At 42.2% G+C, this 25,144-nt stretch overlaps 1 protein-coding gene across 1 annotated transcript in view; it reads right to left on the bottom strand.

Moving 5' to 3' along the window:
- Positions 1 to 2,289: 2,289 nt before the first annotated feature.
- LOC130118405 (transcription factor E2F3-like) overlaps positions 2,290 to 25,144 on the bottom strand; it is a 35,988-nt gene continuing 13,133 nt past the window's right edge. Inside the window, exons 5-8 of the mRNA XM_056286849.1 lie at positions 19,704 to 19,862; positions 17,956 to 18,070; positions 5,360 to 5,501; positions 2,290 to 2,597 (exon numbers count right to left, since the gene is read on the bottom strand). Coding sequence (XP_056142824.1) covers positions 2,290 to 2,597; positions 5,360 to 5,501; positions 17,956 to 18,070; positions 19,704 to 19,862 — 724 coding nt within the window. The remainder of the gene's footprint in view (positions 2,598 to 5,359; positions 5,502 to 17,955; positions 18,071 to 19,703; positions 19,863 to 25,144) is intronic.

The following is a 25,144-nucleotide window of genomic DNA, read 5'->3' as shown; positions in this document are numbered from 1 at the left end:
CAGCCTGATGGCTTCCCTCACCACCGGTGTCTACCAGCGGGTGCTTGGGTTGCCGCCTCAACAGGTACCGATGATCTTTTGACCACAGCTCCTGCCTGCCGCATCTACAATAGAGGCTTTGAACATGGCCCATTCAGACTCCATGTCCCCAGCCTCCCTCGGGATACACGAGAACATCTTCCGGAGGTGGGAGTTGAAGACCTCACGGACAGGGGCCTCCGCTAGACGTTCCCAGTTCACCCTCACTACACGCTTGGGTTTGCCAGGTCTGTCCGGCAGCCTTCCCCGCCATCTGATCCAACGCACCATCAGGTGGTGATCAGTTGACAGCTCTGCTCCTCTCTTTACCCGAGTGTCCAAAACATACGGCCGCAGATCTGATGATACTACCACAAAGTCTATCATCTATCTTTTCAGTAGTGGAAATTGAAAAAAGGGCGAGTCAAGTCAAGTTGACCTGGTACCATGTACTGGAAAAGGGGCAATAGATGGCTGCAGTGGTCATTCCCTCTTAACAGAGATGGCCTTGCAATCAGTTTAGACTGAAGAGGTCACTTAGATGAGTGATGAAACATATCTGTCAATAAACGTTGTGTCCAGGTGAACTGATTCAACCTTCTTTGATATACTACATATGTTCTTCAAAATTCAGATAATGAAGGTTTTGCTGGCTGATTTTCACCCAAAAAACTCACCCAAATCTCAAAGGCTTGTGATGATAACAATGCTCATTTGAGATGTGGAGAGAAAAAAAAATCTGATAAAGAGTGCGGGGGGGGGGACCCATGTCTCAATCACTAACCTATCACAGGACTCAAAACTAGACCACTATTTGTGTCAAGGCAGAGACAACTGAATTAAGACAGGATAGATGTAAAGCAGCAAGACAGAGTGGGTGAAGGGGCCAAATAAGGGTGCCGTTATAAAAAACAAAACAAAAACAAAACAAACAAACAAACAAAAAACCCTCTTAAAACATTAAGGAGAGGTGGCTAAACAATGCCTTTCAGTCCTTGAACCAGATGAGGCACAAATTGTTTGAAAGCTGGATACAATTAATTACTAGGAGGAAGATCCACATATTTTGTACATACAGAGCTTACTGTCAGTCAGGTCATCAGGGGTATGCAGGTGCAAAGCATACCTGCACGAGAATATTGTCATTCTAACTGCTTTAAATTGGGGCCTCGGGTCACATTCCAAACCCTTCAACCACCACTTCAAAATCTGTGTATCGCTGCCATTAGTTTTAGCAATTCCCATGCTTTAAGTGTTTTAACAGTACTCTATGGGAGCACAATCTGTTTTGAGTCTCCATTTCTCAAAATCCTTACAAAACCCACCAACGATTCACAAAAATGCATTGTTGTTAACTAAAACATATGAAAAATGTTTCTTAATTCCTCAACAGTCAACAATTTGGAGATGTTTTCAATCAACTAGCATGATGTGCTGCTAAAGTTTATACCCTTACTCTTCTTGAGTTTACGCTTACAACCCCATGTACAAAAGGGTATTCCAGGAACGTGACAATAGCTGAACAGGCACAGAGACAGAATGGTGGCCAAATCCTCATACTGCAATACTACATATACTGGAGTGTATGTAGATGTCATAGACACAACATACAAATCTATCCAATGCAACATTTGCAGCCATGCACAATGTCTTAAAACTGGTGTTTTCTTTTCATATTTGACATTTTATTAACATTAATCTTTAAAATTTCCTACACACAAAAATACCAACTGAATAGCTGGCAGTATGATAATTTAGCCAGAGATAGGTATAGGAAACATAGGACAACTGCAGTCTTACAAACCTTTTTCTCTCTGTAATATCCTCATCAGGTAGTCTCAATGTACAGCTATGCGCACCTCACAATTTACAGCAAGATGGGTATCCTTCCAAATTCAACAAGCCAAATGAAAACATGACTCATTAGTTGCTGCCAAATTGACTGCCTTTCACACACACACACACCACCTAAGAACATGGTGTAAAATATCCCATTGCCTTTAACTAGCTAGGCTGGAGGTGGTAGAGCTAAAGACGTCTCTTAAACTTAGGCCATACATCTTGCTCAGTGCTGAAAGTGTGGGACACCATTCAGCTCCTCTGCGAGAGGAGAAACACTTGAGAGAAACACTCCCCTTTCCATCTTTTAAAGCTTTCCATTCAACACAGGTATGGACACCTTCTCATATTCATGGGCCACAGAGCAATTTAATGATCCTCTTCCTCTCATACTGAACAAATGATGAAGTCCCACCTCATTGTTATGGACCACTAGCTACACAGAAGATCGTCTAGGCCCAGAGAGGGCATCTTATCAAAGTCATAGGCATCGAACAAGTCGCTGATTCCCTGGTCATCTCCCAGACCTAAGAGATAGTCATCCTGTTCCAGGATTGGGGGAACTAGGTTGAGGAAAGGTCCTAGGGAGCCTCCAAGGGCCCCGAGTGAAGGGATTTGGTCTTCCGTTTGCTGGAGAAGACTGGTGAAGGGAGAGGAGATAGGGGAGAGAGTGGTGACGGAGACAGCAGAAGGCGGTGCGAGGGACTGGCTGATGGAAGTAGTTGTTGAGCTGGATGTTTCTGTGGGAGGAAGATCACCAAGAATCAGTAATTTGGGCCAAGTAGCCCTGCTATGCACAAAAGTAAGTCTTAAAGGTAGAACTAGTAGGATTTCCCTAAAAATTAATGTAAACTCTAGGGCTGCCCCGAATACAATTTCTTTGGGCTTTGGAGCTTCGGTCATAATCAACAGCGAATATTCGGAGTGCCAGTGATGGCAGGGCATGACTCAGGGAGGACTCAGCGAGACATTTCTCTGTTCTCGGCTAAGGTGGACAGCAAAGCAGTGCAACACATGTCTTTTGATTTAATTAAAGGCATTAATTGTTAAGGATTCTGTTGTTCTAACAGTTTCCAAAAGGTTTGGTGTATTTGATGCATGTTTGTAATCCCGAGGGATTTGGTTGATCGAGGTCCTATATGCACTTCTTGTGACATAATAAAAGCTTGTGACATTTTTTTTCTTATCATGGATAAATAGACCTACATAAATGTTCATAATAGGCTCCGGATCAGAGACAATGCCCGACAAAGCGCTGTGAAACAGAAACGCAGAAACAGCATACTAGCACCAACAAATTTACGATGAGTTATTTATTTATAATTTATTTACTGTCATTTCTATGTACTCGCGAATTCTGTCCTCTGCATTTAAGCCTTCCTATATACTAGGAACAGTGGGCAGCCACAGTGCAGCGCCCGGGGACCAACTCCAGTTCCAGATTTCAGTCAGATATTAGCCCAAGTCTATAACATTTTACAACCTGAACCTAACATGAGTCAAACAGAGATACAAAACACCAATATTTCTGTCATAACAATACTTTTAATGAGATAGCTGTAACAGTAGGCTTAACAGTGTAATACTATGAAATTTTACTGACAAAGAAATCATAAGTCACTCAGAAATACAATTATTATTTTTACCAATTCGCAACATAGTAAAGAAGGAAAAATAAATGAACGAACTGTAATAAATTGAACAAGCCAGCGCATTAATAACAGCAGCACAGCTGAGGTCTTAGGCATTTTATTTTCCCTTTAACGGCCAAGGGTGAACTGAAGCATGATATCACTGCTGTGAGTGAAAGGGATGTCATGCGCCCAAGCTGAGACGGTATATATTTCCACATTTTTTTTCTTATAAATTTATTTCTAGTTTTTCCCCCTATCCCACCCGATTAACCCGATGGCATATGGCCAGAACTCTTGTCGAATAACTCCCCTGGCTCACGTTTCCACAGGAAGGAGATAGTCGTTACACCAGCTTCCTTCAAACTCGTGTCGGCTGCTCTCGCTATTTTACACACTGAAGCCTCGCATGGATTGCATTACCTTCAGTCCGCGAAGGAGACGGAGGGAGAATGCTTTCAGTTGCTTGGCAGCAGGCACCCGGGTGGGCCAGAGGGGTCGCTGGAGAACGACGAGTTCCCGAACACTACACCGATCTACACCCACTATCCCTTGGGGAAGGGTGGCCTAATGAATGCCTTACCCCGTGGACGCTCTGGCCGTGACCGGTTACGGCGAGTCTGGGATACGAACCTCCCAGCCACATGACGAGCGGGCTGCAAGAACGGCGGTTTATTCCGCTCGACCACCAGAGCGGCCCTATATTTCCACATTTTAACAGTACAATTAAAAAGTATAAATATAGTACAAAAATGTGCCAAAACAATTTATTTTTGCAGTGGGTTTCCTCTGGGGGCTCCAGTTTCCTCCCACAGTCCAAAGACATGTAAGTCAGGTGAATTGGCCATACTAAATTGTCCCTAGGTATGAATGTGTGTGTGGGCCTGGCGGCCTGTCCAGGGTGTCTCCCCGCCTGCCGCCCAATGACTGCTTGAATAGGCTCCAGCATCCCCGCAACCCTGAGAGTAGGATAAGCAGTTCAGATAATGAATGGATGGCTGGACCTTTATTGATAGCCTATATCTAGCAAAAACAAAAAACAATATCCGCATCCCAAAATTGAAAACCGAATACCTACCCAATGAATGAATACGCAGCTAGCAGAATATTTGGGTCCAGCCCTAGTACTCATACAAAAATAATCCCTCTCAATCATCACTTATGACCCGCTAGACGGGTGTCACGGTATCTGTATCTGCAGAGACCCTGTCCTCTGCCTGTATTTTCTTACTTTTCTTATATTGCTGTGTATGGGATGTTTCTGGTCATTAACCTTTGGACAGCAGGACTTTATAAAAACGTAGTGACCAGGTGCCAGATCAAGATCATAAGCATGCATCCAAGAGGAAGCTATGACGATGGCGGACACAGCACAGAAAAGACGCAAATATACCGAGGTGAAACGCCAAGCAGACAAAGCCCGTTCTAAAACGAGAGTGAACCTGGGGTTGGCTTTCACCTGCTGGCGAGCACTGAAGAAGAGGATGGGAACTTATACACAAGACTGAAACTCTTCTCTGCAGCTAACCTTGTTTTAGAAATAAAAATCATTTGCACTGATGAATGAAATCTTTATAGCCCATGTGCAAATGTGTGGAAGAGCAAAGTTTTTTTTTTAAATTAAGATTAAATTACGAGTTAAGAGAAATGTTTTGCATTTGACCTGAAGCCGTGTTTGCTGTGTCAGAGAGCTGGGTTTACCTCAGATCTTTTATGTAGATTTTAAATACAGGTAAAACAGGGTTTGAAACTTTTTTTAATTACAATCAAATAATCAGCGGAGTTTGATAACATTATGTTGTCCCCGTATTTTGAACTTTGTACAGGGTACATGAAGACACACGTGCACTAACACAGTATGCGAAACAAACCTTGAAGGACTTTGAGGAAGGGGGAGTTCCCATTAATGTCCAAGTTGCCATTTTTTACAGGACTCCTGGGGTCATTGTCCTCATCTGGACAGAGCAGTACTTCAATAGGCCCCTTAGTGCTGGTCAGATGGATGGACAGACTCTGGAAAGAAAGGGGAAATTGGAAAAAAAATTAAATGATAATAACTAGGTCCCCTCAAAGAATCCTCAATATAACTGTAAACTATATATATATATATATATATATATATATATATATATATATATATATATATAAAAACAGAGGTGCACATAACTGGTGCCCAGGTGCGCATGTGTGGTCAAAATAAATGATGCGCAACAGATAATATGAAAAGTCACGCTTTTGTATACCAACATTTTTGGGACATAATTACGTACTGAAACAACAGGATTTTCTCCATAAATCACTGGTAAGAAAGTCATTCTGACAAATGTGTCAACTTTAATAATCAGTTGTTAATTGTGCAACTTTTAGCCTTTATTCTTGATAAGTGGATAAGTTAGCAAGGTTAACTAACTGTTAAACCTTGAGCTCCAGCAAATAGTTAGCTTACATTACAACTAGCTTAATGTTACATTTTTTTCTCTGGTTTTAGGATTTTCGTCCGTTCATCAAAAAATCCAGGAAGAAAGCTACATGAATTACTTTGGTGTTGCACCACCTCCAAAGAAATGCCAGACTGAACCTGTACATAAAAAATGTGTATTCGCAGAAAAGTGGCTGCAGGAAGTAGCCTGGCTCCAAACAGATGACGACCGCATGCAGATGTGGTACAAAATATGCCATGAAAATCCAAATCTCGTGGATAAAAGCAGCACCTATTATAGGGACAAAAATGTTCAATCATTCAGCTTTTGAAAAGCACGAGAAGAATAAAGAGCATATGAACATAGTGTAAACTATTGATAACAGGTGCAGCCAGGATCAGAAATCCTGTCACCCTCTTGACACATGGCAGGACAACTGAATGAAGAACAGCACCAAACACTGTGTAATATTTTTTCTGTTGGCCTTTCACAAAGCGAAACATGCACACCCGGTTCGTTCATATGAGGGGGATATTGCCCTTTTCAAGATGATTGGAGTTAATGTCGGGAATGCATATCATTCACAAGAAGGGGGGACCTGCATCATGCAGAGCATCGCACAGATGATCAGTTTGGAATTGAGTGAAAAATTGAAGGCAGCTGAATTTTGGGGTGTGCTCTTTGATGGATCAGAAGACATAACACAAGTGGAACAGGGAATTGTGTACATTGTGTGTGTCCAGCTACAGAGAGTTAACTGCAGATTTCCTTGGATTAATTAATTTTGGTGTGAACCGAGCGGCACAGAACATTGTGCAGTTCGAGGGTGTGGGCAGTACACCGAATATGCACAAGGGAATCACCAATCACCACCATCTGACACAATTTGGGAACAACATTGCTGCTCCATCCGTACACACCGAGACAAACTTCGTCTTTCACTGATCCCCTAAACCTCAAGTATGGAAGAGCTGCTGCAATCCATTCACTAAGTCAGCTGATTGCATGGTACCATACTGTGAGACATTTAATCGCTCCGCTGTCAAGTTGCTGAGCTTTTATTTACAGAGGGAGCACAACAAGAACAGAACAACTAGAGAAGATATGTGATGAGAATGGCATTGCCTTTGTGAAACAGAAAGTTTCCCAACATCAGATGGTCTGCATGGAGGCAAGAAACTCTGTTGAAAATATGGAGGCTATTACCTGCCATTCAAATTCAAGTGGCTACAAGTGGTGATAGTGACTTAAAACATATTTTCACAGAGTATTTTCAGTGTTTCCTAGCCAACATGCTTGATACTGGAAACACTTGACAGTTCACCTACCTCAGGTTCCAGCAAGATAAACTGACTACTGGTGAATGCAAAGATGAGCTCATGGTAGCTGCTGGACAGCTGACACTATTACTTTACAGTGAAGGCAAGTACAGAAAAGAGACTGTTTCAAATGCGGATGCTGACAGGGACAAGGCTGATGTATTGAGAGGTCTAATTCATGAGTTTGAAAGCAGATACGAATACCTTAAGTCATGAGATCAATTTTTAATTTTTGATCTTTCAACTTGGCCTCAAGAAATGCAAGACCTCCACAGTTTTGGCAACACAACACTTGCTAACATCCTCCAGAAATATGAGACCAGCTTGTCTGTTGACAGAGACTCCACTGTAGGAGAATGGACATGTTTAAAGCAAGCAGGAAAACGTCTGGCAGCCTCCTCTGTGTATGACTTGTCAACACAGTGAAGATAAGTAATCCAGATAGTTACTCCAACATTCATAAAGTCCTCCTGTTGTCGTCCCTTACACTGCCCTTGAGCAGTGCTGCATGTGAGAGGGTATTTTCACATCTCAATATTAATAAAAAGCAAGTACAGATCCCGCCTGTCAGACTCTCGCCTCTCATCGCTGATGCACATCTACTTGTCTAAGATGAGAACAAAGACTATTGACCCGAAGCCAGCTGTTGACTTATGGATGCAAACAGCTAATCGCAGACTCAACCAGGTAGAATGAAGTAGGCCTACATCTTCATCTCCCATGTTTGAAAGAGAGGAAGACAGTGAGGAGAGCAGTCAGGAGGGTAGTGATGACGACAGCTTGTCGGATAACCGTGCCGCATAAAGACTGAGTACCAAGCAAAATCTCCAGGTGCTACCTTGAGAACCAGACCAAAGAAAGTATGTGCACCCCTGTATATAAACTATATACAATAACCAAATATAAACTAAGCAACCCAAATATAACTGTGGTCTTGCATAGGCTAAAGAGGGGAAAACTAGAGTCAATATAAATAACCAGCATTTCAACAGCTGTGTTGCTAAAATATTTTATTCAAACCAATTCCAACAGAGATACCAGCTTCTACAGCTGCTCCCCACTACCATCTCAAAAGCTACTAATGTTAATTTTGAACAGGACAGAAGACATAGCTCAAATGACCAAGAAACATATAAGAACTCTATAGCCCCAATTTACTTACTCAGCACTTACACTGTGTCCTAACTGAATGTGATGCGAGCGAGCGTTGGCGACAAAATCAGTTTGATTGCTTTATTTTCTATTAGAATGCCCTAACTGACCACAAGCGACACTACACATCACGCCATTTTGAGCTGAACTCTTGTCGGACGCCCCATTTCTATTTACTTCCTGTTGCTGGTGTTGAAAAGTGCTGTGTCATGGACAAGCGCACAGCTGATAGGGATGTGGCTTGTTTACACGACGGTTTCAGTGTGACTATTAGTAGTACTAGTAGTAGTAGTAGTAATAATGTAGGCCTGGGATTCTTAAAGCCTGTGTTGAGGGTCACGCAAGAAAAAAATACACTCTTGAAACAAAATAAGTCCAAAACCAACCATTTAATTATGGACAAAAATAAATGGATGTTCATTCACCAATCAGTGAGAGAAGTAAGAGAGACGGGATGAGGCAATCCTTCTGATGTGGGGCCTGTATTCTGTTGTGGCAGTCCTGAGGCACTGGCCAAGATGTGCATTGGAGAGTCTGTTTCTTTCCTGGTTCTTGATCGAATTCATTGAAGAAAACGATGATTCACATATGTACGTGGAGGGGAAAATTGTGAGATGCAGCATTGCAATAGCTCTCATGTTTGTGAATCAGGCTTGGGGAACCACGTTGATCCAAAAGTAACTTACCCCAATGTCATTGTGTTGTGCTTTGATCAAATCAGATGCTCCCATTTCCAAGACCTCCATCTGAAGAATTGCCTCATCTATGGAAGGTACCAGCCTTTTGGCCTCTGCAGTCCACTGGCCGTCAGCCAAAATGGAGAATGGCTAACTCAGGGAGAGGAGGATGTCACCTGAGAGTTTAGGGGAGCTTTCAAATCAAGTTTTCTGCCAGGTTCATCATGAAATCCTTCATTGCTGGATCCTCCCGCATTTAGTTCTTCTCACAACCCTCCCGCAGACAAGGAAAGTGCAACTTTCTCCTGTGAATATCTCTCCAAAAAGTTCAGCTTTGACCAGAAAGCTTCAACTACCTCGTACAAGTCTGCAATAGTGTAGTTGTAGCCTTGTATTTGCAATTTAAGGTGATTTAGAGGAGACATGATGTCCCACACAAACACAAAAACATATGCCATCACCTTATTGTCACTTAAAAACTTCTGATATTCTTAGGCTTTTTGGCTCCGCAGTCCAGATAAAAATGACACAACCTCATCGCGCAGGTCACACACCCTCTCCAACACACGGCCTTTGCTCAGCCAGTGAACGTCATTATACAGCAAAAGATCCTTGTGTTCTGCTGACATTTCCTCCAACAATGCTCTGATAAGGCGACGTTGCAGGGCGTTCGGGTAGCATAGCGGTCTATTCCATTGCCTACTAACCAGAGATGGGGGACTCGAGTCACATGACTTGACTCGAGTCAGACTCGAGTCGCAAATTTGAGGACTTGAGACTTGCTTGACTAACACTGATAAAAGACTCGACTTGACTTGGACTTGGTCTTCATGACTTGAGACTTGACTTAGACTTGAGACAGATGACTTGAAAGGACTTGCCTTTTTTTAAATTAAATATTTGCATTTTTTGCAACTTAAAAAAAAAGTTAGATTATGTTAGAAATTGTGTTTTATTTTGAAACGTGATCAGGTGATTTTACAGTGCAATGCATGCTGCACGCGTCGCAGACCAACAGCGGTCAACAGATCAGCACATGAGCAGCAGTCATGGACGCGGCTAGACCAAGAATAATTCAATTTGGGTTCAAGGATTATACTGTCGATGACGCTCTGAAGAAGAGAACAGCGGTATGCAAGGTCTGCAGCTCAGAAATCAGTGACACAACCACCACAACATCCAACTTCATCCGTCACTACAAAACCCACGAAGAAAGGTAAGCTACGTGAATGTGTCTTTTTAGCTAACTGTTATGGCTGTTAAAAAGCTAACGTTTGCCAACACTAACATAGCTTAAACTTAACGTGGCTAGAAAGCTAAGTGACGATGTCTTCTCAATAAAATGCGCAATAAAAGTGTCTTTAGCTAACTTATTGGCTGGTCAAATTGGTCAAACGTTAGCTCGAAAGCTAACGTTTGCTGATATAAATGCTAATATTAAGCCATGTTAAGTTTAAGATACCTGCGGTATGCATAACATTAACGTAATGTCATATAAAGTAATTTACGTTTTTAATATGATGACCAGGTGGAGAGCAGGGCACCAGGCACATGGGATTACATCCCAGGTGTTGATTTGATCATGAAAGACATTGCTTCATTCATAATTACATACATTATTTTCTGATGATCATTTATTGTTAGAAGTTTTTTTTCCCTGAAAGCCATGAAATGTAGGCTTTGTTAAGGGTTACTTTATGGCATACAAATGCACAGTAATAATCATCAGGTTTGTAAATGTTTAATTTGAATATATAATATCCACATATCAAGCTATTGTTACATTATTACCTTACATTGTAAAGCAGCCTTAAAAAGAGGAGAGAAGAATATTGGTTTTGTTAACATTATGTATTTATTCTAAAGTCAATATTTTCAAGGGACTCTTAACTTTCAATGTTTTTATTTTATTTGTCATTATGAGCATTTTAATTTGTCTTGCCATAAGCCCTATAAAAGTATGCCTGTAATCACCTTTGGATAATAATGTAAAAGCATTTATTCAGTGGAGATATCACAGGGGAACATTTTGACAAACTGTGACCACTTGTTTCACATGCTGCCATCTCACATTGCATATGAACAGATTTTGTTTTCATGTAGAAACATTTCAGTGCATTTTAAAACAGCCAATTCACAGAAATTGAACTTCAATATGTAAGATGGCATATTCCCTATATGATTTTCTTACCTGGGCTTCTGACTGTTATGCTGTTATTATTTTGAACAGACTTCCTGATTGAGTCCCAGCTATATTGTCTGCAGTTCCAGGATTAATATTAATCTTATTTGATTCTTGCATTCATGAATCTAAACTATATTTCTAATAATTTACTATGCAATGAAGATCATAATGTGGGCTAAATATATTTCTCTCTCTCTTCTTTTTACTGTCTACAGATATGACGAGTACATCCATACCAAAGCAACTGTTGATCTTAACCAGTCTCCAATCTCCCAATTCATCGAATCGAGGAGTGTGCAACTGTACACCTGCAACCATTCCCAGCAGAAAGCTATTACAAACTCAATACTGTCTGACCTCATTATAAAGTGCAACATGCCATTGTCTATCGTTGAACATCAAAGGTTTAATCAGTTTTTGTCAATAGTGGACAAGAAGTACTCTCCAGTGAGTCGAAGAACAATTACTTCACAGCTTGACAGTCTGGTGGCAGATAGGCAAATCAAGCTAAAAAATGAACTAGCAATGGCAGATAATGTGTCAGTGACTGTAGACATATGGTCAGACCGCAGGATGAGAGGCTTTCTTGGATTTACAGGACACTGGATCAACATCGAAGATGACAGTCTTATGTTGAAATCCCAGTTGCTTGCATGCAACCGCTTCAAAGGATCCCATACAGGGGAAAGAATTTGTGAAGAGTTTGAGCAAATATGTGAAGAATATCAGATCAAGAAAAAGGTTGATCACATCATCTGTGACAATGCTGCAAACATGAAAAAATCGTTCACTACATGTTTTCCAGGACAGGGAGATGAAGAAGATGACCTTGATGATTTCGACAATTGGAACGACCTGACAGTGGAAGAGCAAGAGATGGTTGAAAATGCCTTGAGTGCAAAAACCCAGACAAGACTTCAATGTTTTGCACACACTCTTCAATTGGCTATAGGTGATGGCCTTAAAGAGACTAAAGTACTCAGTGCAGCTCTCGCCAAAGCTTCCAGGTTGAGCTCTTTGCTCCACACAAGCACCACTTTCAAGGACAGATTTGAGAAGGAGTTTGGGCAGCGTGGAATCCCTGCCTCTGTTACCACACGCTGGAATTCTACACTGAGGCAACTGACATCAGTGCTCAACTGTGACCACCTGAAACTGTCTACAGTTCTTGAAGATGTGGGACACAAAGAGACAGTATTCACAGCCAGAGAGAGGAATCAGATAAAGGAACTAGTGAATGTCTCCTTGTGTGGATCTCACACAAGGAGAAAAAATTGTCACTATAAGTGCTGTGGTACCCTGTATCCTTTCTCTTAATCATCACCTGGAAAATCAAAAAGAGAAAGTGTGCTACTTGGGTGGCTTGATCCGTAGCCTGCAAGGATCACTCCAAAGAAGATTCAGAGGGATATTTGTAAGTGTGAGGATGGCAGATGACCAGAGTGATGGAGCAACCTTATCCTTCTCTGACCCTCTATATCTAAAAGCTGCTCTGCTGGATCCTTCATTTGGCACCATGTGGTTGACCCATGATGTTTTGGCCCCTGAAAACATCAAGGAGAATGTGTCTGTGATGATAAAAAGTATGTTGTTTTCTGTAGTAATCCTATTTTAATGTCAGACCATAGAAGAAATGGGCTGTAAAAGAAATGTTCAGTATGTTGATATACACTCACTGAGCACTTCAGTTTTTGTTGACATTGACAGAAAGGTGATAATTCTATTTTATATTTATTACTGAGGTTGTAGTGGGTGCTGGTGGTGTACTGGAGTGTGCTATATTGAAAAGTGTTCATTTTGCCTGCCACATTTATGTTAATGAAGTGGACAAAATATTTTGATATATTTTGATAGAAATATTTTGTGACTATTGTTTTTGCTTGTTCATCAGACTTGATTCTAAGAGAAGTGTGCATGACCAGTCCAACCACCGATGAGCAGGACCAAATGACACCAGCAGAGCCAGAGCGTCAGTCTGGGCTGTTCTCAGCATACCGCAAAAAACAGAGGATGGATTCAAGTTCCAGTCCCCAAATTCAGCTGAACCACTATTTGGACATTTGTGATGGACAGAGCTGCCTTCAGTTTTGGGCCATGAACAGGTGCACCCTCCCCTCTTTGTTCAAGGTGGCGGTAAGAGTTATGGCAGTCCCTCATCAAGTGCACCTGTTGAACGTGTGTTCAGCCATGGCGGGGTGATTATGCGACCCCATCACTCACGACTCAGTGACAAAGTACTATCAAATTTGATTTTTTGCAAGTGCAATGCATTGTAAGTTGACTTATGTTTCGAGGCAGCAAGATCACTACCAGCTTTGAGGCTTGTGTGATTCCACTTCCTGTGTGCGTGTGATATTACTTTTGAAATGATCTTTTTTTTTTCATGTCCGATGCCATGTGTGGCAAATAATATTCTACAACATGTAGGGCGTTTGACTGATTGACTTAAATCAGTTCTCATCTGTTCCGTGTATACCGCCACCTAGAGGTTCTGATTGATTCTGTTAATAGTTTGCAGATCCTACTCATGAAAACTTCAAACTTCAAACTATTCACATTTAATGGTTTTAGTATGCCACATGTTATTCTTGTTATTTTGTCCTGTTCATATCCACACTAGCTAGCAACTTTGCCACACAGTTAAAGGGATATTTCACTTTAGTATAACTTGTCAAGTTTCAGCAGTCTTATCTCCATCTAAGTGTATCTGCAAGTAAGTTAGCAACCACTGCTGTCCCTGTCATGAGGAGCCTGACACCTGGGAGGAATGGTGGTGTTGACAGCAGATGACAGGGACATGTAACCTACTTGTAGATACACTTAGATGGAGATAAGACTGCTTAAACTTGATAAGTTATACTTAAGTGAAATATTCCTTTAACCTTGTGGCAGGGATGCTAGCTAGTGTGGATATGAACAGGACAAAATAACATGAATAGCATGCGGCATACTAAAACCATTAAATGTGAATACGTTTTCATGGTTTGATGTAATGTCAGCATTGTTTACATTTCAGGCAATATTTTTTTTATATACTTGTTTTTATTCTATATACACTATTCAGTTGATGATGCAATACTTTTTGGTGCACAGAAATGTTAATGTTAAGTTAATGAGAAGCACCTTAGACAGATGCATTAACAGGCCAAGGAGAAATGGCATGACCCTCCTGAAGGGAGAAGTAAGCAGTTAAGTAAGTTAGATAATTGTAAGCAGGCTGCAATAGTTAATGTTGAAATAAAACTCAATGTGTGTACCACTGTCTTTACTGATTTAAATGTGGAAACTGGGGTAGATCATCAGATTTTGTATGACTTGACTTGTGACTTGCTTGACCTGAGCAATGACTTGACTTGACTTGCTTGACTTATAGCAGGGACTCAACTTGACTTGCTTGATTCTCACCACAGTGACTTGGGACTTGCTTGAGACTTGAAGGTTAAGACTTGAGACTTGCTTGTGACTTGCACATGTGTGACTTACTCCCACCTCTGCTACTAACACAGGGCTCGCCGGTTCAAATCCCCGTGTTACCTCCGGCTTGGTCAGGCGTCCCTACAGACTCAACTGCCGTGTCTGCAGGTGGGAAGCCAGATGTGGGTATGTGTCCTGGTCACTGCACTAGCGCCTCCTCTGGTCAGTCGCGGCGCCTGTTTGGGGGGGGGGGGACTGGGGGGAATAGTGTGATCCTCCCACGCACTATGTCCCCCTGGTGAAACTCCTCACTTTCAGCTGAAAAGAAGTGGCTGGCGACTCCACATGTATCAAAGGAGGAATGTGGTAGTCTACTGCCCTCCCCGGACCGACAAAGGGGGTGGAGCAGTGACCAGGCAGCTAAAAGAGCGGGGTGATTGGCCAGGTAAAATTGGGGAGAAAGAAAACAAGAAAAAAAAGGAGGGGGGGGGCATAAAAAAGAAGAAGAAGCAACATCGCAGACTAGAACTCTCGCGAACGAAATTTACCAGTCTCGTCACAGTATCCATCACCTCTTTCATTTACCCACAGTTAAATGCAAAACAACAATTTGTGAATAATACAATGAAATGTTTAGAGCACTGGGTTAACTGTGGCAAACCTGCTTAAGCCCTTGTGCTGTCCCCCCATTGACGGAGCACCATCGGTGACAACGGACACAATTTTGTTCACATCCAAGCCATTCTTCTCAAAAAACTGTGTTAATTCATTGAAGATGGTTTCCCCAGTTGTGCACCCAGGCAGAGGAAGCAAACAAAATAGCTCTTCCTGATAGGTCTTCCCATCAAAAAATCTTGCGAAAACAGATAGCTGTTCCATATCGGTTCGGTCACAGGACGAGTGTATGGCATGGCTAGCGATATGGCTTCTGCTTTCTTCAAATCAGCAAGACATTTGGAAAAAACACTCCTCCACTAAGAGTTCTCCTCTTCTTGCTGCCGTGTTAGCAGACAATGGTACCTACTTTAATGGCTCCACAACCATTTTCTTGTTTTTCTCATGACTTAAAACTTTGCCAACCATATCAATTACACACGTTTTAATCAACTCAGCATCAGCGAATGGCTTCTAGCTTTAGCAAGGTTCCACGAAACATGCAATGATGCAGCTGTTGCACTCTCTTGTGCCGATGTTAATTTACAGATAGTAAAAATGGAGTGCTTGTATGATGTTATCTTTGCGACGATCTGATTTTGTAGGGTAGTTGGCATTAAAACCAGCAGTATGCATAGTGCCATTTGAGATTATTTGCTCTGCAGACAGCTATAGTCTGCACGCACATCAAGCATGTCTGTTTGGCATTGGCATGGTCTGCTAAAATAAAACAAAATTGGTCAGTCCAGTCAAATTTGAACTAATGGTTTTCCTGGCTGACTTTGCACTTTTTCACGCAGTTCATGTTCTTGGTTTAGGTCAGTTACTGATTATCTGTGACTTAGCTGGTGAGTGGCTCTGTCTAGTCAAGAACCGTAGAGAGCGCAGAATACGTCTTACATCTACGCGCACTCTACGGCATAGGTCAAGTGTACAGTGTGGGGTGACATCAAAATAAAGTAGAGCAGCATGCACTTTATTTCACATGTTATGACAGGTGTGTTACTGCCAATGAGTCAGCGCGGGCCAGACATTTTGGCTCTTGCAGGCCGCACCTGACCCACAGGCCGCTCATTGGGATTCAGGGTTCTAAGGTACTTAATGACCTCCTCATCTCTGTTGATACTGGAGCCCTTAACATCCTTATCCTCCTCGACCTGAGTTCAGCCTTCGATACTGTGAGCCACAACATCCTGCTCACCAGATTGAAAGATGTCGGTATTGAAGGCACCGTACTCAGCTGGCTCCAATCTTACCTCTCCAACAGGTCACACTTCATCTCACTTCACAACCACTCCTCTGTTCCATCCACAGTCACACAAGGTGTTCCCCAAGGTTCTTTACTCGGCCCACTCCTTTTCATCATCTACATCCTCCCTCTTGCTCAGATTCTTCGTCATTTCAACTTGGACTTCCACTGTTATGCTGATGACACCCAGATATACCTCAGCACCAAATCCCCTCACAATCCACCCCTCTCTAACATCGACTCCTGTCTGTCTGTAGTTAAAGTCTGGATGCAGCAAAACCTCCTCAAACTCAACAGTGACAAAAATGAACTCCTCTTCATTGGCTCCAAGTCCACTCTCAGCCAAATCAACAACCTTGCACTCACCATCGATGGCAGTACTGTCTCCCCTTCCCCCCAGGCATGCAACCTTGGTGTGATCCTTGATCCCACCCTCTCCCTTGAGCCACATATCCGCCAAATGGTCAAATCCTCCTTCTACCACCTTCGCAACATTGCAAAAATAAGATCCTCTCTCACACGCCCTGCTGCTGAGATACTGATTCATGCCTTCATCTCCTCCCGCCTTGATTACTGCAACTCACTCCTCTATGGCATCAGTGCTAGCTCTATCAAGAGGCTCCAATTGGTCCAGAATGCATCCGCCCGACTTTTAACTTTCACCAAATCCTGGCACCACATCACCCCAGTCCTAAAAGACCTCCACTGGCTACCCATCTCCCACCGGATCAATTACAAACTCCTGGTTCTTACTTATAAAGCCCTTCACAAATTGGCTCCCCTATACCTCACCGATCTCCTCTGCCCCTACCAACCCTCTTGGTCCCTCAGATCCACCTCAGCCTCCCTTCTCTCTACCCCCAGGTCCAACCTCAGCGGCTTTGGTGACCGAGCCTTCTCCAGAGCAGCTCCCAGGCTCTGGAACTCACTTCCCCAAATCATTAGAGACTCAGAATCCCTCTCACTCTTCCAATCCCGTCTCAAGACACACCTTTTCTCCATTGCCTTCTCATGCCCCCCCGTCCGCTCATATACCCCTGGTCTGGGGCAGGCTGGGGACTGAGCGCTTGACCTGCATCTGTGATTTATGATGTTTGTTTTTCTTTCCCTTTATATCTGTCCAAGTCGGAGAGTACTGCTGGCGTCATCTGTGGCTGCCGCTTCTCCCTCTCGTAGCCCCCCTTCCCATCCAACCCTGTATGTCTGTGTTATGTTCATCTGTCATCTTGTTTCACTCCATTTATTGTAAAGCGACTTTGAGTACTTGAAAAGCGCTATATAAGACTGATTTATTATTATTATTTTTATTAAGGTATGAAGTGTGTGTGTGTGTGTGTGTGTGTGTGTGTGTGTGTGTGTGTGTGTGTGTGTGTGTGTGTGTGTGTGTGGCTACATACCTCCTCAGGATCCGGTACTTCTAGTTTGGTGTCTGTAGGGGCTTTGACCACTATAACAGTCTGGTCTCTTAGGTTGCCTTGCTGTCTGATGTCTTGGTATGTTACATATGCATATGTGCAGGGGATTAAGGTCAAAGAAAAAACAACTGATGTATACAAAACTTGACAGGACATACATAAGGCCAATTCTATGCTCTGTCCCTGCTAATTTTAATGTATACCAAAGTCTACTGAATGGGGGAAAAGTGTGCTATGACAGAAAGATACTATTCACAGGACAGATAATATTGACTGTTGTTTGGAGGACCAAAACAACAAATGGAAATGGCCCCTATGCTGACTGAAGATGGAAAAAGAAAAGAAAAAAGAAAAGAAAATGAACTCTCGCCTAACTTACGTTATAATTATGCACAAACAAATCGCAAACAGACTGGCAAACAGAGGCAACAAAACTGTGCCGATTATTACAAATATCAGAATCAGGCATGATCAGAACCTATTTGACAATTACCCACTAAAGAGAAAAGTGAAACTGATTTCCCTTTCATGTGCTGTAAGCAAAGATCACCTGGCATCCATTAAAAAAAAAAAAGGTTACTTCTGAATGTTTGTCCATGAACGGTCATTGGATGGACATTTAATCCAAACAGCAGCTTATTCTATGTAACTTTTGGGTCTACACCCACACTACAAATATCTCATTGTTGTATTGGTATTTTTTCACTTTTAGGATGAAGTTCAGATCTGCTACCATTCTGCTGACTTATGTGTCAACTTACACAAGCATTACGTATTTGGGTTTTCCAAATCTCTATGTTTGTTGCATCCACATGCTGTCTCTTATAGTTAAATAAAATACAGTGACAGTGTGAGATATTTAAATTCAGCTGTTAGTAGACAAAATCAGTGTTATGTGTCACAGCCTTATTTATCCAAAAGTCAGGTTACTCATCATTCTAACTATAAAGTAGTAATGAGCCCTTGTGGCTAACTATCAATCAATGTAAAAACAAGGCTAGGTATATGGCTGCACCGTGTTTGTTCAATGTTCGAAATTGTGGCTAATTTGTTACAGGGATGGTTAGTGGTCGTGTCTATATTATGAATTCCTGGATAGTAAATGTTCATCTGCAATTTTCTGTAGCAGGCCCAGTAATATTTGTTGTTTTAAGTGTACTGAAGTAGCATATCACATGACATGGTTAAGGTATGTTCAGGTAAAAAAAAAAAAGAGTTATAAATGCAGTTTCTGAACAATACTTTATACTATCTTGGAATGTTTGATTTGAAAGAGAACTCAATTTAATTTTAATTATAACTATTCTAATTGTTTTACCCCCCCCCCTTTAATCTGTTACTATCTGTGGATGTCTCGTTTTTCTCAGTCACTCTGTTGACTGTTTTCTCAGAGTGATTGTAGTTTGGGTGCTTTACCTGTGTGTTCTCCCTCATGCCTCTCAGCACATGGAGAGCTGTTTTCTCTCCTACTCTGCCCTATGCTGGACTGTTACAGTGTGTTACCAGATGTGGAAAGAACAGCAAAATATTTTGTTTGTTAACACGCGATATCCATCTGCTGAGCAATAGTGTAACTTCAGTGATATTGTTGGTCACCTGATACAGCAGCCCAATCGTGTCAAAACATGATCACTCAGTCAGTCAGTCACGCTAAACATGATCCCTCGCAACATTCGTGGTTATAGGGCTAGCCCGCCAGATGGTCCAGCCAAGGAAAAAAAAAAGGATATTTCTGGTTGTTTGGCATCTCACTCATGTGTCGCATGTCCAGGGTACATCTCTGGATGAGCTGTTCAAGCCTCTGCTCTTCTTCCCCCAAGGCAGACACCTCTGCTGTCAGTCTCTGTCTCTGGCTTAAAGCCCCATCTACGTCTGACAGACTACAGCCCCTGCAAAGAGAGTGATGGAAGAAGTGAGAGCAAATCTAGAGCAGGTTCAGCCTCTATTTTTCCAAAATAAAGGCATAGAGTAAATAAAAGGGTTGAACTAAGTGGAGTCAAACAATGGTTTAGAATAGTAAAAAAGAAAGGCAAGGAAAATTTTAGTGTGGTAAGCTTCACTGTGTACTTTTGGATGCAAGGCCCTGTGAAACTGAAAGTTTGTATGCCCAAATTTCTTCCAGGATTCCTTCATTCCTAGCCTTTTCGGGTTTAAAGGAGTAAGTTTACCCTTACCCACTCGCTTGTCTTATCATAGCTGTACTTAAAGAAAGCATACACCACATTTATGTCTTTAAAAATGTAGCATCTTTTCAAATATCTTGAATGACGATGAGCACCAATACTTCGTAACATCTGTTCTTAAATCAAAGTAAGTTGAATCAGTTCATCTGGATACAATGTTTATTGAGAGAGAAACATTTCATCACTCATCTAAGTGACCTCTTCAGTCTAAACTGACTACAGGTAACTTATAAACAATACAGTGGCATAACAACCAAAAATGATCAGTTTCATATGCAAATTGCCATGACCATTAACTAGAGTTACAATGGCAATGTGCACTATGCACAGAGGGTCTGCGAACGGCTGCAATCACAGCACTGTAAGATTACATTACATTACATTAGTCATTTAGCCGACGCTTTTATCCAAAGTGACTTACAATAAGTGCATTTAATGTAAGAAATCAGGAGAACTACTAGTCATCAGAGGTCACAAGTGCATCTTCTCGCTACACAAGCATCTAAGAGCAAAACCAGTGTTAAAGTAAAAGCGCAAGAAAGAGATTTTTTTTTAAATGAGTGAATACAATAAGTGCTAAGAGCAAGTAACAGGGTAGTAGTTCTTGAAGAGGTGAGTTTTCAACCTGCACCAAAAGATGGGCAGCGACTCCACTGCCCTGACATCAGTGGGGAGTTCATTCCACCACTGTGGGGCCAGGACAAAAAAGAGCTGTGACTGGGTCGATCGGCAGCAGGGGCCTCTGAGTGACGGGGCAACCAGGTGTCCTGAGGCAGCAGAGCGAAGTGGTCGCGCGGGAGTGTAGGGGTTGACCATGGCCTGGAGATAGGAAGGAGCTGTTCCTTTCACTGTCCTGTAGGCTAGCACCAGAGTCTTAAACTGGATGCGAGCAGCTACTGGGAGCCAGTGTAGGGACATGAGAAGGGGAGTTATGTGGGAGAACTTAGGGCGGTTGAACATCAGATGAGCTTGTTCAGAAAGCTCCAGAGGCCTGGACAGATGTACTCTTACATGGTGAAATAGTAAGATAGTGACAGATGTACTTTTAGACCCCTCACTTGGTTCAGGGATGGTCATTCTGTCTTCACATAGATGGCCTCTTTGACTCCCCATTCAAACCAGAGTTCCTACCCTGATAGGGAGGAACGCTGGTTTGAACATTATGTGAAGAGGGAACGACCATCCCTAAACCAAGGGGGTAGGCCAAGAGTACATCTGTCACCATCTTACAATCTGCACTCTAGTGAGTCCACTCTTCTAATTAAAATGGAAATGTAATATGGAGGCTATCTTATTTTGGCGTCATGGTTCTGTTCTCATGACTCCCTGCGAGCATAAGCAAAATAAAAAGCAAATCAGAGCAGCAGATAAGAACAAGGAGAAATCAATCATTTCCACAGGGAAAACAGAGATCAGAATCTATGGGTGAATGCTGGGCCGGAGGTGGGGGTTTGCAATTTACAGCAGGGTAGCAGCCAGAAGCAGTGGAAAAGACAGAACATGACCTGGGTATCATGAACCCCTTTAAGAGAGAGAGAGAGAGATAGAGAGAGAGAGTGTGTGTTTGTGTGTGTGTGTGTGCCCTAACCCAGCCATTCTCAACCGGTGGACCGCAGAGCACCACCCAGTGGGCTGCGGAGATACTGCCCAAATAGTTAGCCGGAATGAAAATATACTTGGCACAAAAAGTAAGGACATTTGTGTTTAGTAGATTATTTCTTTGTTGTAACAGTGCTTCTTGGCAATAAATCTTATACCGTTGGAAAGCCTGTTTATTTCCCTTTTAAATGGTGCCACATTGGTAAGGAACATGTATTTGTGGGATGAGCAGCAGAGCTGAATATGTGGGTTGCGCTCATGAAAAATTTGCCAAATCTTCTCTGCCAATGCCAAACAGCTTATTTTGCTGTTGCTATTGACTCTTGTTTTGAGCTTCTGGTACCCCAGGTGCTGACTGACAATCAGGTGCCTGATATAAGATTTATTGCCAAGAATCATTGTTACAACAAAGAAATAATCTACCAAACACAAATTTCCTTACTTTTTGTGCTAAGTTTATTTGTCTGTCAAGTAGTGATTTCACGTCTAATTACACAATACCTAAATAGCCCAGGGATTTGTGTTAATATATATTTTTAATTAAAATACACAACCTTTTTTAAATTAATAAATAATGAAAATAACTGCACATGACTCGAACGTCATCAGTTAGAGACAAACGTTTTGTCGCTGTTAGTTCCGGTGTCTGAAGGAGAGCACAAGCAAGCATTTATATTTTATTTCGACTACAGTAAAACGATGGATCGGTTTTTAAAGAGAAAAGGTGATGGAGACGAGACTTCTGCAACAGCTAAGATACCGAAGCCTGTGGTCAGAAAATACGACCCTGAATACATTAAGTTTGGATTCACAATGGCAGGTAGTGATGCAGAGCCGAAAGCACAATGTGTCGAATGTGGTGAAGTCCTCTCAAATTAATCATTAAACCCATCAAAGCTGCAGAGACACTTAAACACAAAACACCTTGGATGTGTTGGAAAACCAAAAGAATATTTCCAAAGGAAGCGAGACGGGCTTCAAGCACAACAGAAAGCCATAAGTACATTAACAACGTAATCAAAAGCTGTTCTGAAAGCGAGTTACCTGGTGGCTGCTCGTGTAGCTTGTAGCAAGAAAGCATTTACAATCGCAGAGGATCTCATTTTGCCTAGCGTCGTGGATATGTGCTGAGAGTTACTGGGGGAGGCAACAGCAACGAAAATCCAGACCGTGCCGCTATCGAATGACAGTGAGTAGGAGAATTGTTGATATGAGCGATGACATCGAAAGCCAACTTCTGGAGAGAATAAAGGCAAGCCCCCATTTTGCCATACAGTTGGACAAGTCCACTGACGTTAGCAACGCAGCTTTATTGCTGGTTTTTGTGAGATACAGCTGGGATGGTAATTGTCACGAAAGCTCTACTTTTTTGCAAAGAGCTTCCCACCAGAACCACAGCAGACGAATGCTTCCGCTGCCTTGATAATTGCTTCACTGAAAAAGGACTAGATTGGAAACGTTGTATCGGTGTCTGCACGGACGGCGCTGCATCGATGACAGGAATACATTATGGTGTTGTCGAGCAAATCCAGAAGAGGGCACTAGAGGCGAAGTGGACGCATTGTTTCTTACATCGGGAAAATCTGGCTACAAAGAAGATGTCACCAGAGCTGCATGATGTCATGAATGTGGCTGTGAAAACTGTCGACTATATTAAAAAAAAGCGCAGTCAACTTGAGATGTTTTGCTGCTGTGTGAGAGAATAGATGCAGATCATGTGCAACTCTTGTATCACAGTGAAGTATGGTGGCTTTCAAGAGGACATGTCCTTAATCGCCTGTTTGAACTGAGAAAAGAAGTGCATGCATTTCTTGATGAGAAGCAGTCCCCTCTGACAGAGCATTACATCGATGATGACTTTTGTGCAAAACTATCCTATTTATCAGACATATTTGATCAGTTGAATCAGCTGAATATGTCAATGCAAGGAAGAGACAGCACCATGTTTTTGGTCTCAGACAAAATTGAGGGGTTCAAGAAAAAACACATCCTTTGGCACAGGAGAGTCAAAGAGGGACAAATGGATATGTTCCCACTCCTGAGTGAAACTTTGGAAGGTTCTCCTCCTGTTAACATTTCCAATGTTGTCACCCAGCATTTAACTCCGTTGTCAAATACATTTTAAGATTACTTCCCAGAAGACCCCTGGAATGGAAATCTTTGGGTTTTAGACCCGTTCTCAGTGGATCCTGCATCTGAAGACATGGCCCTGTCCACTGTGTTGGAAAACCAGCTGATGGAACTATCAGCTGATAGCAGCCTGAAGCTTCAACTCACACCCTTGCTTTATTCTGGATATTGGCTGCCAATGAATATCCCTCTCTGTCACAACGGGCAATCAAATTTCTGTTGCCTTTCACCACCACATACCTGTGTGAGTCAGGGTTTTCCATTGTGAGTGTCACAAAATCAAAGGCTAGGGACAGACTGCAAGTAACTTTGAATGTTACTCTGCGAATCAGCCTCTCACCCCCCCCCCCCGGCTTGATCTGATCATTTCTCAGAAGCAACCCCAAGTATCTCACTGACGGCAAGTAGAATATTTAATTCAATCATTGCAGCTGACAGTGACACGGAAATCGTTTACAGGTCAGAATACCCCTTTATTTTATTTATTTTTTTGTAAGGTTTACATTTATTTCGGTATGTGGGCCCTGACTGTCTTGACAAATACCCAAGTGGGCCTTGAGTTACAAAAGGTTGAGAACCCCTGCCTTAACCTAACTCTTGCTAGGTCTATGCCCAGCAAGAGTCAGGTTAGGGCACACCTAACCTAACTCTTGTTGGCCCAACAGAATAAAAATAAACATCACCTCGAGCTCTGCTTCGTCATTTAGGGTGTTTTCAAATTAGGTACAATTGCTTCGTATTGTGCCCGAAAATGATTGCCTCCACCCCACCAGTCAGCTGTCACATTAGTAATGTTGTTCTGTACCCAAGTACACTTGGGTATCTACCAAGGAGATCAGCACACGCATACTCAGATTTTGGAGAAGACAGGTGGTGTTGAGAAATGCCTTTGTAGCATTGCACTCCACTTATACGTGTTTTGGTATAGTTGTTTTCACACCTGATGTGAACCGTACCAGAGTACAAATGAACTGTACTTGAGATCACCTTTTCAAGTGGACCTTGGCACAGTTCATTGATTCGCGCATGTGCACAAGAGGCAAATTCAATAAAAGCTGCATAAAAGCTGAATGAACTCCTCACATCCCGAGTTGCGGCCATTTGTTCAAAAGCTGTTGCCTATCAAGTTTTTTTGCAGGTGTGTCGATGTTTTTGATGCCAATCTGAATTATTGTCAATGTTGCAGTGACCACCAGTTGGGCATGTGTTTTCATTTGAAGTGTACAAAGTTTACAAAAATATTAAGCAGATGTTGAAGA

Source organism: Lampris incognitus, chromosome 9, assembly GCF_029633865.1.
Source record: "Lampris incognitus isolate fLamInc1 chromosome 9, fLamInc1.hap2, whole genome shotgun sequence".
Taxonomy (NCBI): Eukaryota; Metazoa; Chordata; class Actinopteri; order Lampriformes; family Lampridae; genus Lampris; species Lampris incognitus.
This window is presented reverse-complemented; position numbering and strand designations above follow the sequence as displayed.